Here is a 16,964-nt window from a genome sequence, read left to right as displayed (position 1 = left end):
AGTAGTATGTATGAGAGTATGAGAGAATTTTGGTAAATTGAAGACCAGTCGAGCTGCTGCAGGGAGACCAGCCAGGAGGGCTTTGCAGTAGTCCAACTCTACAGAATGTTCTACACAGGTTCTGGACCAGAACCTGTGCCGCCTTCTGGGTTAGAAGAGGTCGTATCCTTCTGATGTTGTGCAACATCTATCTGCAAGATCGAGCTGTTGCAGCAATGTTGGCCGTGAGGAAGAGTTGGTCGTCCAGTGTCACACCCAGGTTCCTTGCGGCATGAGAGGGAGCTACCACAGAGTTGTCGAGGGTGATGGTGAGGGTCAGGTCTGTGGTGGGAGAGCCCTTTCCTGGGAGACAAAGAAACTCAGTCTTGTCGAGATTGAGTTTCAGGTGATGGTCAGACATCCACTGAGAGATGTCGGTCAGACAAGCAGTGATCCGTTCTGTTCCATGTGTTTCGGACCGGGGAAAAGAGAGAATGAGTCGGGTGTCATCATTCAGTGTATTTATGTGCAGCACTTTTTCTATTACAGATCTTAAGCAACGTTGAGTTAAGTTTCGTGTCCAGGGAAACATCGGTATGTAGACTGGTGGACCAGGAATAAAACCATCCACCTTCCAGTTGAAAGACCCACTCTACTACTGAGCCACTATCACCCACCTAAGTTAGTTCATTGAAATTATTACGTGATAATCATCTCATCAAATCAGAATTATTGTTAGAAGAAAAATCCTTTAGTAGACTTGTGGAGGATCGATAATGTAGAGTATTGAATTACTTCTAAAACTTATATATTATATATTTTATATAACATCATTTAACATTCATGTGGAGAATCGTAAATTGTTAGATCATGTGAGACAGAACAAGATCCCGTGGGATAATCAATAATGAAAAATTTCACCCAATTGACCACCTTGGAAATATTTATTTATTTTGAAATGCCATAGATTTAAAAATAACATATACATTGTATACATGGAAAGTATACATATTTCCAGTTAATATCATCATTCCTGTCATCAGTCTGATCAAAGCTCCGCCCCAAAACAGAAACTTAGTTTTATGGTAATGTTAATACCATGTTTTAGGGACATTACAACATTTTTTTAAGTTTGTAATGTTTTCATAAGACGAGTTACATTAGTTCACTTGTTTCCTCTGGATAAATGTCCTTTTAGCCAAAGGATCCCGTTCATGCTTAAACAAGGGTCAGGAGCGATGACTCAATCTGACTCAGTCACTGAGCTGAAACACAGCTGAATGGGTTGGGATTCAGTTCAGTACTCTTAGCTTTTGTCAGTTCTGTCTCTAAATACACCAAAACTCTCTGTTAAAAGTAGAGATTAGAGAAATTTCCTTTCAAATGTTTAAAGGTGACATTGAATGCTTGTATCACACATATATGTTAGTTATGGAGGTCTACTTACATATATTAACTTGTTTTCATGGTTAAAAACCTCCTAATCGCTGCAAACGAGCCGATCAAAATATCTCAGCAGCTACAACGAGAGTAGTTCTATTTCTACTGCGGTTGAATGTACGCAACCGGATGTGCCCGGACTAGTGCCGCACCAGGAGGCGCTACGGTGGTGAGAGGAGTGATGAGGATTTCTGATGACGATATCAAATTACGGAAGTGCCGATCCACTTCGCAGAGCCCAGGAAAACAGTAAAACCCTATTTTCTCAGCAGTGGCTGAACTGTTTAAACTTTAAGGTTTCATAAACGAGGTAATGACGCAGATACACACACGAACGCAGCGTTAATTGGATCTTCCGGTCTATGTCGCCTTTATCACACAATTTTTAGAATTTTAGAAACGATCTACCGTTCGGTTTTGTTCTTGGATTTCCTGAGGCTGAAACCTTAATCCATTGAATCACACATTCAGTGCACTGGTACGCTGATTAATGCACAATATGAATCATTAGATGTATCAGTACATTTACAGTTTCCTTAGAGTAAGAAATCTGAGACATCTCAGTCCGCTGTTTTTGTCGTATTGTAGGTTTCAATATGCAGTAAACTATGAAAGATTGTGAGATCAGAATGCAGCACGTAATTCAATTTTCAAACAGTTACCTTTATTTATGTGTTTGTGCATGTGTTGCTGCGGTGGAAATGTAGTTCATTTGCCGTCGGGTCCGGATCATCACAAGTGTCTGTTCTCCTCCTTCTCTCATCACAGTGGCAGCTGAGCTGCAGCATTGCTGTGTCTCTACACTGTCCTCTCATTATGCGCCAGCCCATAGTTTTAGTTTGTGCTTACTGGGAAAGTCTTTTAACACAACTGAGAACTAGACTTCTATTTCTAATTCTGATCATTCTATCATTCTATACATCTGATTCTATTATCCAAAGCTTATGCATTACTTGGAAAAAGTCAACTTCACCACAACATTTGGTGATCGAGTGTCATTTGATGAAAATGGTGATGCCTTACTGTGACGGTCACGGAGCGACCGCACAGAGAAGCCCTCCAGGCTGATGAAACACACACACACACACACACACACACACCTTCTTATAAATGGACGTTAGCAGCCGCGCTCGTTCATGCAGCGTTTGCCACGGGGCGAGTGCGGAGCAGCCGGACACGGACATGGATTACCCGTTGTGCTGGGGCGTTGTTGTGGTCCGCAGTCTGACCGCGTCGGTCCGGCAGTGAAAAGGAGCCGTCCAGAAACGAGAACATTTATTTGGTTCCGGGCCTAATTGGCCTAGTCCACACTCAGTATGACCATGGGGATGACAGAGGTGGGTCCTGATCAAACCCCCTCTGTGATGTGTCCTGTTCCATGGGCAAGAGAGTGGACTGTTTGTTATTTATTTTGTAAATCTGTCTCTGTTGGACCACTAAGAACATGTACTTTGGTTTAGAGTCTGTCTTGTTATTTATGTACTAATTATTGGTTATATGTTCCCCTTTAAATGTAAAATGGTGCTGGCCACCTGCTATATGTTTGTGCGTCCCGTCTATGTTTTTTTTGTCTTGACCCTGTTGCATGTGAGCACTGTGACTCTGTATTGGATTATGAGCAGATTGGGAATTTTGTTATCGTTTTTGCCGACCTTTGAGTTTGTGCTGGATTTTGATTTACTTTTGTTCCTTTTTAATTTTATTGATTTATTTGAATTTACCCATGGACACTTAATGCTTGATTTTTTTTCCTCCCTCAAGCCTAAATAAAACTTTATGTCCATATTTTCACTCTGCCTCTGATCTTTCCTGGCCAAACCCACGCCCACTCGACAGCGCACCCTCGGCTACCATCACACTTACCTGTATATGACATCATGAACTGGGTGTGGCTCCCTGATGGAACAAGTAAAGTTCAGAGAGTGGGTGAGGTTAAGAGGTCAGCCTTCAAAGGTGAAGAACTCACACTGGATGAAGACACAATCTTCTGGAACTTTGAATTCAAACAGGTAACTTCTTACTTTCTTAGACAACCATGGATTTGTCTTAATCATTATAAATTAATCTAACAGATACTGATATTTCTCCACGCAGCCTCCTCAGTCAGTGTGCAGTGAGAGTTGTCCTCCAGGTACCCGCATGGCCAGAAAGAAGTGGGAACCTGAGTGTTGTTTTGACTGTGTCCCTTGTTCTGAGGGAAAGATCAGCATTACAACTGGTGAGTGTAAAGTTTTAAACACCACTCTGGGTATCTGCTTGACAACCATCTCACTGTTGGGTACATATATCTGTGTTGTTGTGCTGGGCATCTTCATCCATCATCACAGCACACCTATAGTTCGTGCCAACAATTCAGAACTCAGTTTTCTTCTCTTGGTGTCACTTAAGTTCTGTTTCCTCTGCTCATTGCTCTTCATTGGACGACCCAAACTTTGGACTTGTCAACTAAGACATGCAGCATTTGGCATCAGCTTTGTGCTTTGTGTCTCATGTATCCTGGTGAAAACCATGGTGGTTCTTGCTGTGTTCAGGGCCTCCAAACCAGGAGGTGAGTCCAGTCTCAAGTGGTTTGGTGCTGTGCAGCAGAGAGGGACAGTTCTGGTTCTGACTTCTGTTCAAGCAGCAATCTGCACTGTCTGGCTTGTCTCTGCTTCACCAGTACCATCACAGTGGCAAGATAGTTTATGAGTGTGCAGTTGGATCCACAGTTGGTTTTGCTGTTTTACTTGGTTATATTGGTTTACTGGCCGTCCTCAGTTGTTTGTTAGCTTTTCTAGCAAGGAATCTTCCAGACAGTTTCAATGAGGCCAAACTCATCACTTTCAGCATGTTGATCTTCTGTGCAGTGTGGGTGGCCTTTGTCCCTGCTTACTTCAGCTCACCAGGCAAATATGCAGATGCAGTGGAGGTATTTGCCATCCTAGCTTCCAGTTTTGGCCTCTTGGTGGCGCTGTTTGGACCCAAATGTTACATAATCATGTTCAGACCAGAGAGGAACACAAAGAAAGCCATCATGGGTCGAGGCACTGACACTTAAAACCAGCAAAATGAAGAAATGTTGTTTTCAAATAACAATAATTCAGGTTTAGAATTTGTTAATTATTATATTAATGTTATGTGGAAAAAGGGTGAGTGTAAATACAATAATTGATATTGATGTACAGTATGTAGTGAGCAGAGAGAGAGATACATTTAACACATTTAATGTAGAGTAATGAAAATTATAATGGGCAGATATTTTGGGCTGGACTTGACATGTATTTTCAATCCATGACAAAGTCCAAAAGAGAGTCCACAATTTTTAAACTTAATGTAAATTCTATTAAACCTAAACTTTTTCAATTGTGTGTTTGATAATGATACATACAGGTGCGGTGGGTGAAGACGACTATTGTCTTTGGTTTGAATGCTGATTATTATAAGATTATTGTGTCAATGCCTTAATAAAGTAATTTTTCTTATTCATCAATGTTCTGCCTTTTCTTCAAAAGCAATTATGTATCATGTCACAACTGAAAAAGGCAACATATAGGCTTATGTGCATATGATCTCTGTGAATGTTTTGAGTCATGTAGCTTAATGAAATTTGAGATTTTGAAGTGGTTATCAGTTTTAAATCAGGTTTATCTGTGACAGTTGGGGACGTTGTCTCCAGACCAAGATGTTTTGAACTTCTTTTTCTGAGGTTTCAGTTATGAACGAGATTGTGATTGTCAAGGAGTTAAACTAACAAGAAGCTGCTCGGAAGCAAAATACAGACGGCAGAAACCAATGAAAGGGGTCTGTTTTAATATTCTTGTTGATGAGTAATGAGAGAGATGGTGGAATCCAAATCACAGGCAACATGAAACTTGGGTTATCGAAAGGTAACAACACAAGATGGTACAATCCTTATGAAAGCACGTACTGGGGAAGATGGTAGTGAGAATCCTTGAGACCTCCAGAGGGCTCATCGGCGAAAATTGGCGTCCCAGTTGTGCCCCCATCTCTCATTCCACGTGCCCTTTTGCCACTCGAGGCCCACTTGGAGTCTTCCCTCTTGATCCAGAGCCACCGACTCGCCTGCTTTGCGGCACTGCAAAGGGCTTTGATGGTTTGATGTTGGACTTGTCCTTGAACTCCCATGTCCTTTAGAAATCTGACAGTTGACAAACCCTCTGCAGCCAACATCAACAAGGCAAACCCTGGCGTTCCAGCATCAGCTGCCAGCTCTGCGTAAGTTTTTTTTTCTTTCAAAGGCCTCCTCCAGAGCATCCTCCCAAGGCACTGTTAGTTCTATTATATAGACGGTGTGCAGTGAGGAGGACCATAGCACGAGGTCCGGTCTGAGATTGGTGGTCAAGATCAATCGTGAGTTCAAGTCCACCAACAGCTTCCAGTCTCGCGTACCGCTTTGGTGGCCGGTGGGTGTCTTGGACACACAGCAGGTAATCACAAGAGCGCAAAGCTCATGGGATTTGTAAGGAAGTGGGATTTGAAACAATATAAGAGAAAGTAAAATAAAACGGGAAACAGCACATAAATATGAATGACAAAAAAAACATAATTCAGGTCAATTTAAAGGACAAGATGATGAGATACTTGAGGTTGATGGGCTAGTGATGAGCATGACAGGCAGATTATTTTCTCCTTTCCTCTAATCTGAAGAACAAATATAATAAAGCAACCACACTTGAGATTCATTGCCGGTGATAGCTACGACAATCATCAGGGTGTCCTATATGAAAATATTGATGGGCCTTCTTTCATAGAAAGAAGAAATAACCACAGACATCTGTTTGTCTTTGAAGATCTTATTAGAAAATTACATTTATGCATTTGGAAAACTGCTTTTAGTGTCTGTGCAACTCATGCAATCTCCTGTAATGTGATCTAAATTTAAATCCTTTTGTCTCTCATTTACTTAACAACCATCGACTAAAAGCATCGAAAGGTTAACTGTTTTGTTTTGTGTGATCATGTTTTTGGCCTTTATTTTACAGCAGCCACAAATCTTAAACAGCTTTGTGCCAGGCAAAGCTGCACCTGGCCTTTACATGGCACCACAGAGTCATAGGTCTTGATGAGCACTTCCTGTACTCCAAAAGACCTTAGTCAGATCATCAGTCCAGCCCAAACTCAGTCTCATATTTTGATTGAGAGACCCCTATTGGCAGAAACATGGTCCTGCTTGTTCTTCTGCACTGATGGGTGGTGTGCAAAAATAAACACTGCAAATACATAAAATGTGATGATATTGTGATGAGCCTGCACTTAGACAGGGATGAACCAGAGAACAGTCATGATGACATTTTTAGACACCAGTCTCCTCTCGTTAATGTTGTTCTCCTGCTTAAACTTTGCTGTGTCCTCCTCTCTTTATTCTTCCACTTGTCAGTTACAGAAACAGTTTGATCTCAATGGGATGAACAAACCTGGAGATGTGATTATTGGTGGAATTTTCAGACTTCACTTCTTCCCAGCTTATCCTGACCTGTCTTTTACCTCAGAGCCACAACAGCCTACCTGCTATAGGTGAGTCTGACAGGGAAACATACAAATTAAGAAGCTGCTGGAGAGTAAGCCAATTAGTATGAACGTTTCCTGATTGTTGTTCATGTAAAATAACAATCGATAATATGATTTTATTGAAGCATTTAGGTTTTATTATGGGTGCTGAAGCTTAAGTCACTATTTCCAATATCTGATGTTGTGAAAGGTGGAGCTTTGCACAGTGACTGTATGGTGTATTTAAATGGTAAAAACTTGTATTTTTTGTGTTAGTTTTGATATCATGGGATTCAGACAGGCTCAGACCATGGCCTTTGCTATTGATGAGATCAACAAAAACTCCAACCTGCTGCCTAATGTGACTCTGGGATACAGTTTGTATGATAACTGTGTCCAACTAGGAATTGCATTTCGTGCAGCACTGACCTTAGTTAGTGGTCAAGAAGAGCAAGTTACATTAGAGGAGAACTGTGTAGGAAATCCTCCAGTCCTAGGGATTGTGGGTGATTCTTCCTCGACTCGTACTATTGCAATATCCACAATCTTAAGTTCGTACAGAGTGCCTCTGGTAAGTTGTTTTTTGTATATCAACTCACTAATTATTGTGATGTATTTTAAAACGTAATTTAAGTAATTAATGTAAATTGAATGAAGGTGGGGTCAGTGAAGATTCAACTTTCACATTTCAGCCAACACATTTCTTTTTGAATACATGCCCTGTTGTTTTGCAGGTGAGTTATTTTGCCACATGTTCCTGTCTGAGTGATCGACAAAAGTTTCCATCTTTCTTTAGGACGATCCCGAGTGATGCTTTTCAGGTGAAAATAACTTTGCTAAATCAAAATGCATGAAGCAAACCATGTGCAACAACAGTCCATATACAAACTGCAGTGAAAAATAATCATTATTTGTTATTTGAGAAAAAAAAAAACAATCCACACAAGTGTCAGGTATTTAGTGTGACCTTTATACTTGAACAATATCATGACCCAGAGTCTCTTAAACCTGGAGTGAACCACAGTTAATATTACTGTTATAAACCTGTTTGTCCTACTATTTCATGTCCACAAATCTCTGCTGCTTGTTTAGCAGGATTTCTAGTCAAGATGATTCCAGCCTGTGCACTAATCCCTCTGCTCTGTGTCCACATAGGTGAATGCTATGATTCAGATTCTAAAACACTTTGGTTGGACTTGGGCAGGTCTGCTCATCAGTGATAATGATTATGGATTCCACGCTGCCCGATCCTTTCACTCGGATCTGGTTCCAGCTGGTGGAGGTTGTCTGGCTTACACTGAGATTTTGCCCCGTGTTTACGACCCTGCTGAACTAGAAAGAATAGTGGATGTGATGAGGAAATCTACAGCTCGAGTGGTGATTGTGTTTGCAAGTCAGAGCCGCATGCTCAACCTCATGAAAGAGGTAGGTGTTGACGTATATATAAAATAAATTCAACTGTTTTCTCTCTAAATCTGACTGTTATTATTACATTTACTTAGTTTCTGTCAAATAGATTTAAATGATGATGTTACACATCTGACGTGTTAAATGTTCTACCAGGAGTATTTTAGAGTTAGAATGTTTATTCATCACTCTGCTCCTGTTACTGTGTAACACACATGTTGAAAATGCTGTGCTTTATTTTTCCATCCAAATGCAGAGTTGCAGCTTTTGGTTCATTTCATAGGATTATGGGTAGTTTTGATGAACTCATCCTATCCCAGGGGTTGAGAGCACTCAAAAAGTTTAAAAACTCAAAGTCATCATCAACATTGGTAAAAGATAAAGTACTTTTCTCTTCTTGAGGACCACTCAAAACTGCTTGAGTGTTACACAAATCCATTACAATAAATTATTCAGATTTTACTCTCACAAGACAAAATGATTATGTTGAATTAAGCATCACTTCAGGAACTATCTGGAAAAGTATTTAACACATTTTACATATCCGTGTTTAAAGTATGATTTCTGCCCAATGCTTGATTTTGAAAAATGCCAATAAGTGGTCTCAGAGCTGAGGAGGGGAGGAGGGAGGAACAGTGGGGAGCAGGTAAGGGGTGTGGTTCTGCATTAATTCTTTCACCAAGTTGCAGCTGTGTGAAGTGCTCAGTGTGAGGAGCCTCTCAATCGCTCATACTGAGCTTCAACAGGTTGAAGGGGGAGGAGTCTGTGACAATGAGCTAAGCACTGGTTGGACAAGAAGGAGTACCAGTGACAAAAGAGTGGACTAAACAGTGACAGAATATGGTTTTTGACCAGAAAAGCAATTGATGAGAAACGGTGTATCTACTGCTTCTCTCATCAAATAACATCTGGATCAGCAAAACGCATTACTAGATACACATATGATTTACACTAGAGACCATGGTTTAGGGGTTTAGATACTGTTACAAATGACCCGCCATGTGGTTGGTTTGCCTGGATTGAATTGCTTTCCAAGTGAACCTGACTGGAAACAAAATATGGTGGGTGGCATCTGCACCTCCATACCATAGGTCAGTCCTCATGACTCAGACTGATATGAGCAATAGTCATTTGCCATTTGTGTGCATTTAGAGTATATTTTGATGTCTTTTAACACTTTGATCAACTTCTGCTTCAGAGGTCAGCAGTCTGCAGTCAGGTCCTTCTTTTTTATTATGGTGCATACCTGTGTAAGTCACTGACTGTGGAAACTGAATTATACTTTGTTGGTTAAAAAAAAAGAACTATCGATATACTGTACTTGTTCACTAATTCAATGTCCAGGTGGTGAGGCAGAATGTGACAGGCCTGCAGTGGATTGCCAGTGAAGCCTGGATCTCAGTGATTTCACTCCAGATGCCCCAATTCATGCCGTACCTGGGTGGAACACTGGGCATATCCATTCGTCGAGGAGAAATACCAGGTCTCAGGGACTTCCTGTTACAAATATGTCCTGACCTACATCACAACAACACCCATGGAAATAGCATGGTGATGATTAAATATTTCAATCTGATATGGAACTACCACAAATCAAATAGTGTCATTATTTCAAGAAAACCTTTTTCTTTTCTTCTTTTTCTTCCAGGTGAATCAGTTTTGGGAACACACATTTCAGTGTAGATTTGCACCACCTCCAGCAGGTTGGGTGGAAGCTGGAGGAGAACTATGCACTGGACAGGAAGTTATAGAGAATGTGGAGACTGATTTCCTGGATGTTTCGAACCTCAGACCAGAGTATAACGTGTATAAGGCTGTGTATGCTCTGGCGTATGCTCTTGATGACATGCTTCAGTGTGAGCCAGGGAGAGGACCTTTCAGCAACAACACCTGTGCTCATTTACAAAGACTGGAGCCATGGCAGGTGAGATATCAGTTTACACTCAACTCTACGTTTCACTGAAACATTTACATATATTAAGGGCTCAATGAATGGTAAATGGTATGTAATTATATATGACCACTCAAAGGCTTTGGTTGTTTGCGGGGTGAGCCTGGGCTGGTTCTAGGGTATGGGTGGGATTGGGATTTGGAGTCCAGGTGCTGTGTTGACCTGGGCATGGTTTCCACTGTAATGTGTAAGGCACTGCTAGTCACAAAGCTGACATCCAAAATAGGTGGTCACTCCTGCTTGTTCCTTATAGCTGCCCCACTCAGCCTGTTACACTACATATACACTTTCAGAATGTGGTTGGACTTGTAAGGACTTAGAGGCTGGGGTTGCTGCACAGTCGCCTCCACCATCCTCCTGGCATATTAGAGGTTTTGCCCCTGACAGGCTCAGGCACCTGCCTGTCTTCTGTCCCCCTAGGGATGGTGTCCTGCAGGGTGTGGGACAGATTATCCAACATGAAGGTGTCCAAAACATGGCTTGGCGGACTTGTGGAGACACTGGCAAATACTGGTGAGCCCAACAATATGCAGCTTCAGCAGTTGCTGAAGCAAAATCTTAGAAGTGGAGAGAGTTGAGTGAGGCCATGGAGCTAGACTTTAGGTCATCTCTGAAGTAAACCAACTGATGACTCAGGGGAGGAAGTGGCTGTCCATATTGTGTAAAGTTGACCTTGAGAGTTGTTGAACTTGACTGGGGAAAAAGTTGGGAAGTAAAAGTAATACTGAGAGGATCACCTCAATCCAACCAACATGTGTTATGTTAGGGATTTAAGTCAAACAAGTTAAACAACTCCGCAGTGGCTGACCCCCGGGGAGGATGATATACAATATTAATTATTCCTAGATGTTCTGGTGCTGGCCTGTTTGACATGACTTTGTTCTGGTTCTGACTACTATTCAAGCAGCAATCTGCACTGCCCGACTTGTCTGCTTCACCATTGCCTTATAAAAACACCCAGTATCACAGTGATAAGAGTGTGCAGTTGGGTCCACAGTTGGTTTTGCAGTTTTACTTGGTTATATTGGTTTACTGGCTGTCCTCAGTTGTTTGTTAGCTTTTCTAGCAAGGAATCCTCCAGACAGTTTCAGTGAGGCCAAACTCATCACTTTCAGCATGTTGATCTTCTGTGCAGTGTGGGTTGCCTTTGTCCCTGCTTACATCAGCTCACCAGGCAAATATGCAGATGCAGTAGAGGTTTTAGCCACCCTCGCCTCCAGTTCTGGCCTCTTGGTAGCTCTTTTTGGACCCAAATGTTATATAAACCTGTTGAGACCAGAGCCCATACATTAACACCTTTAATGTAGAGTAATGAAAATTATAAAGGGCAAATATTGTATTGTTATTTTCACATTTTACCTGGTTACATATCAGTGTTTAAATTGTGATTTCTGCCCAATACTTGATTTTGAAAAATGCCAATAAGTTGTCTGAGAGATGAGGAGGGGAGGAGGGAGGAACAGTGAGGAGCAGTCATGGGGTGTGGTTCTGCAATAAGTCTTTCACCAAGTTGCAGCTGTGTGAGGTGCTCAGTGTGAGGAGCCTCTCAATCGCTCACAGGTTGACAGAGAAAGGCAACAAACTGACATCTCCGTGTTTATAAAAGGGGGAGGAGTCTGTGACAATGAGCTAAGCACTGGTTGGAGATACAATATGACTTCTTCCAAGATGTTCTGGTGCTGGCCTGGTTGATATGCCTTTGCAACATTGTGGACATTGGAGGAAAGTACATCTGGAGTGGCTGACTGAAGTGGTGGTCCCCATTTTTAGGAAATGGGACCAAGGGATCAAAGTACTCAGCCTCTATGTAAAGTTCTTTGTCAGGATGCTAGAGAGAAATCTTAGAGTGATAACTGAACCTCAGATACAAGGTTTTTTGTCTTGGTAGTGGAAAGAGGACCATCTCTATTGCAAGAATACTAGAGGGGACATGGGAGTTTGCCAAACCAGTCTATGTGGTGTATGGAAAAAGCTTACAAATGTGTCCCTCCAGTTGTCCCATAGGAGGTACTTTGGGTGTATCATGTGGATAGCTTATTGCTATTGGCAGTCCCATCTCTGTATTGTTGGAATGAGCGCTTGTAAACAATCCATCCTCGGTTGTATTTATACCTGTACTTAAAAGTGGTCAGGTGTTAACTGATTGCAATCTGATCACAAAATGCATTTTAATGCCAGGTGTAAAGGCTACCCTTATGTTAACTTACCATCAGAAACTATACTGTACTTCAATAAATACCATCAACTATAAATACATCAGTTATGTAAAGAATAAAATCATCAGCAAGGCGAGAGTGCTAACCACTACATCACCGTGTGGCCCCTAGCAACAGGCAGTGTAATTTAAATAATTGCTGTGTTAACGTTGCTGTGCAGAATTGTATGTTAGTTAGACTGAGTCCATTATTTATTGAGCGTTAACCACAAAATCCATTGTTTGTGTTTGTTTCCATTGCTCTGTCTTCTTCTGCTCAGTGAGAGCACGTTTCATAGTAGGGATTCACCTCCACCTTCTCTCTGGATCTGTGGGGATCCAGTAAAATGCTCTCCCGTTAGCCGGAAAACAGCCAGCGAAGAGATGACATTGCCTGATTTATGTGCTGTCTCCTGTATAAATCAATGGATTAGCCAAGTTATTTCCTGCCAGTGGGCGTGTCAGAGGCTTTACCTTGGTTGAGTGAAGTCACCTGTCAGAGCTCTATAAGAACCCCAAGTGCATCTGAGAACAATTGCTATGTTTTGTATCATCATAAGGAAATACACTCTTGGATCCTTTAATGGCCTTTTAATGATCATCCTATACATCTGATTCATTTTTCCAAAGCTTATGCATTACTTGGAAAAAGTCAACTTCACCACAAAATTTGGTGATCGAGTGTCATTTGATGAAAATGGTGATGCCTTACCAATATATGACATCATGAACTGGGTGTGGCTCCCTGATGGAAGAACTAAAGTTCAGAGAGTGGGTGAGGTTAAGAGGTCAGCCTTCAAAGGTGAAGAACTCACACTGGACGAAGACAAAATCTTCTGGAACTTTGAATCCAAACAGGTTATTTCTTACTTTTTCAGACTACCATCTCTTTTCCTTAATCATTAAAGCTAAATCTAACAGATACTGATATTTCTCCACACAGCCTCCTTGGTCAGTGTGCAGTGAGAGTTGTCCTCCAGGTACCCGCATGGCCAGAAAGAAGGGGGAACCTGAGTGTTGTTTTGACTGTGTCCCTTGTTCTGAGGGAAAGATCAGCAATTCAACTGGTGAGTGTAAACTTTTAAACATCACAGTTCAGAGATGTTGTATAAACATGTATCTCATCACTTTCCCTTTTTTTTCTCAGACTCCATGGAGTGCATGAGTTGTCCAGAAGATTTCTGGTCCAGCCCCCAGTGTGACCACTGTGTTCCTAAGAAAACAGAGTTCCTCTCCTACCATGAGCCTCTGGGTATCTGCTTGACAACCACCTCACTGTTGGGCACATGTATCTGTGGTGTTGTTCTGGGCATCTTCATCCATCATCACAGCACACCTATAGTTCGTGCCAACAATTCAGAACTCAGTTTTCTTCTCTTGGTGTCACTTAAGTTCTGTTTCCTCTGCTCTTTGCTCTTCATTGGACGACCCAGATTATGGACTTGCCAACTAAGACATGCAGCATTTGGCATCAGCTTTGTGCTTTGTGTCTCATGTATCCTGGTGAAAACCATGGTGGTTCTGGCTGTGTTCAGGGCCTCCAAACCAGGAGGTGAGTCCAGTCTCAAGTGGTTTGGTGCTGTGCAGCAGAGAGGGACAGTTCTGGTTCTGACTTCTGTTCAAGCAGCAATCTGCACTGTCTGGCTTGTCTCTGCTTCACCAGTGCCTCATAAAAACACCCAGTATCACAGTGACAAGATAGTTTATGAGTGTGCAGTTGGGTCCACAGTTGGTTTTGCAGTTTTACTTGGTTATATTGGTTTACTGGCTGTCCTCAGTTGTTTGTTAGCTTTTCTAGCAAGGAATCTTCCAGACAGTTTCAATGAGGCCAAACTCATCACTTTCAGCATGTTGATCTTCTGTGCAGTGTGGGTGGCCTTTGTCCCTGCTTACATCAGCTCACCCGGCAAATATGCAGATGCAGTGGAGGTATTTGCCATCCTGGCCTCCAGTTTTGGCCTCTTGATGGCGCTTTTTGGACCCAAATGTTACATAATCCTGTTGAGACCAGAGAGAAACACAAAGAAAGCCATCATGGGTCGAGGCAGTGACACTTAAAACCAGCAGAATACAGAAATAATCAATTATTTTCACAAAATAATAATTCAGGTGTGGAATCTGTTTATTATTATATTAATGTTATGTGAAGAAAGGTGAGTGTAAATACAGTAATTGATAGTGATGTACTCTATGTAGTGAACAGAGATAGATACGTTTTGATATGTATTTTCAATCGTCCAAAAGAGAGTCCACAATTTTTAATCTCAAACTGAATTCTATTCAACTTAAACTTTTTACATTGTGTGTGTGTGATAATGATACATACAGGCGCGGTGGGTGAAGACAACTATTGTCCTCGGTTTGAATGCTGATAGAGATTATTCTGCCAATGCCTTAATAAAATAATTGTTCTTATTTATATGTTCTTATTTATCAATGTTCTGGCTTTTCTTCAATGGCATTACTCAGAGGCGGAATACAGATGAAAGAAATCAATGAAAGGTGTCTTTTGCAAAAGTATTGTTGATGAGTAATGACAGAGACGGGAGTCAGGATGACATTGCAGGTAGATGTGAAGATTATTTGACTGAAGACAGACAATGGACCCACAAAGCAGACTCAAGACTCAGGGGCAGGAATCCAAATCACAGGCAACATGAATCTTGGGTTATCGAAAGGTAAAAACACACTGACAAGGAATACAACAGAAAACATTGGAACTTTCACACTGGGGTAAAGAAGATCTAGCACTGAAGGGAGACAGCTTAAATACACTGGGAAGGGGAAGACAGTGAGAAACAGCACAATAGGGCAGGGCAGTTCAGTTCATATGTAGGACTAGATGGTACAATCTTTATTAAAGCACAAGCACTGGGGAAGATGTGAGTGAGAATACTTGCCTTGTTGGTGTTTGTGGGCAGAGAAGTAGGAAACAGTTGGAGAGGACAGAGTAGGCTTCATTGGGGTCTTCAGGTGGGCACCCTCCTTCATAGGCGTTTCAATGATAGGCCCACTACACCTCCAGAGGGTTAATCGCAGATAATTGGCGTCCCAATTGTGCCTCCTCTCTCATTGCACTCGCCCTGTTACCACTCGGGGCCCACTTGGAATCCTCCCTCTTGATCTAGAGCCAACGACTAACCTGCCCCACGGTGCTGGAGAGGGCTTTGATGGTTTGACATTGGACTTGTCCTTGAACTCCAATGTCCTTTAGAAACCTTACAGTTTACTTGCCCATAAACCCTCTGCAGCCAACGTCAACTGGGCAAACCCTGGCTTTTAAGCCTTGTGCTCAGCATCAGCTGCCAGCTCTGCGTACCTTAAGTTTTCTTCCTTTCTCAGCTGGGAAGCACAATCGTGAGTTCATGTCCACCAAAAGCCTCCAGTCTTGCACCCCACTTAATGGGTGGGTGACTTGGAAGCACGGCAGGTAATCACAAGAGCGCAAAGCTCATGTGATTTGGGAGGAAGTGGGATTTGGGAGAAAATAAAATAAAGAGAAAATGAAATAAAACAGGAAACAACACATAAATATGAATGATAAACAAAACATAATTCACATACATTTTAAGGACAAGATGAGGAGATACTTGTAAATCTTGAGGTTGATAGGCTAGTGATGAGCATGGCAGGAGTTAAGCCCAGCTGGAACTCAGAGTCTCATGTCTCTATTGTAAATTGAACAAATATGGAAATTGAATACTTAATTTGAGTATTTAAGAATCTGGTTCAATTATAAATTCAAATTATCTCTAATCTGAAGAACAAATATAATAAAGCAACCACACTTTAGACTCATTGCCAGTGATTGCTACAACATCCATCAGGGTGTCCTATATGAAAATATAGATTGGCCTTCTCTCATAGAAAGAAGAAATAACCACAGCCATCCGTTTGTCTTTGAACCTCTTATTAGAAAATTACCTTTATGCATTTGGAAAACTGCTTGTAGGGTCTGTGCAGCTCATGGAAACTCCTTCAGTGTGATCTAAATTTAAATACTTTTGGCTCCCATGGTCATTTCAGGCATTTACTCAACAACCATCGTCTAAAAGCATCGACCGGTTAACTGTTATCTTTTGTGTGATCATGTCTTTGGGCTTTATCTTACACCAGCCGCAAATCCTCAAAAAAGTGTCAGGCACAGCTGCACCTGGCCTTTACATGCCACCACTGAGTCATAGGTCTTGATGAGCACTCCCTGTACTCTAAAAGACATTAGTCTCCTCAACAGGTAGAGTCTGCTCTGACCCACCCCCTAAAGAACTGCAGCATTGTCAGTCCAGCCCAAACTCAGTCTGATATTGTTTTGATTGAGAGACCCCTATTGGCAGAAACAACATACTGCGTGTTTCAATAAATAAACTAGTAACTCAGTCAGAAACATGATTCAGGCCTGGCCCTACAGTTTCATCCTCTGCACTGATGGGTGGTGTGCAAAAATAAACAACACCGCAAATACATAAAATGTGATGATATTGTGATGAGCATGCACTTAGACAGGGA

At 41.7% G+C, this 16,964-nt stretch overlaps 1 protein-coding gene across 1 annotated transcript; it reads left to right on the top strand.

Moving 5' to 3' along the window:
- Nucleotides 1-6,690: 6,690 nt before the first annotated feature.
- Nucleotides 6,691-14,524, top strand: LOC122773828 (extracellular calcium-sensing receptor-like). The gene is made up of 9 exons (XM_044032774.1): nt 6,691-6,933; nt 7,183-7,477; nt 7,641-7,727; nt 8,062-8,331; nt 9,658-9,864; nt 9,962-10,237; nt 13,089-13,316; nt 13,402-13,525; nt 13,606-14,524. The coding sequence occupies exons 1-9, from the start codon at nt 6,701-6,703 to the stop codon at nt 14,514-14,516; spliced, it is 2,631 nt and encodes an 876-aa protein (XP_043888709.1). The 5' UTR covers nt 6,691-6,700; the 3' UTR covers nt 14,517-14,524.
- Nucleotides 14,525-16,964: the final 2,440 nt, after the last annotated feature.

This window comes from Solea senegalensis, linkage group LG8 (assembly GCF_019176455.1).
Source record: "Solea senegalensis isolate Sse05_10M linkage group LG8, IFAPA_SoseM_1, whole genome shotgun sequence".
NCBI classification, from domain to species: Eukaryota; Metazoa; Chordata; class Actinopteri; order Pleuronectiformes; family Soleidae; genus Solea; species Solea senegalensis.
Note: the sequence above shows the minus strand (reverse complement) of the source record. Positions and strands in the feature narration are given on the sequence as shown.

Excerpts from the sequence above, each read along its gene's own strand:
- LOC122773828 (XM_044032774.1), top strand. The coding sequence starts at position 6,701 with ATGATGACATTTTTAGACACCAGTCTCCTCTCGTTAATGTTGTTCTCC. Across the intron at positions 9,865-9,961 it reads ACACCCATGGAAATAGCATG|GTGAATCAGTTTTGGGAACA; the intron begins GTGATGATTAAA and ends TTTTTCTTCCAG. Across the intron at positions 13,526-13,605 it reads AAAGATCAGCAATTCAACTG|ACTCCATGGAGTGCATGAGT; the intron begins GTGAGTGTAAAC and ends TTTTTTTCTCAG.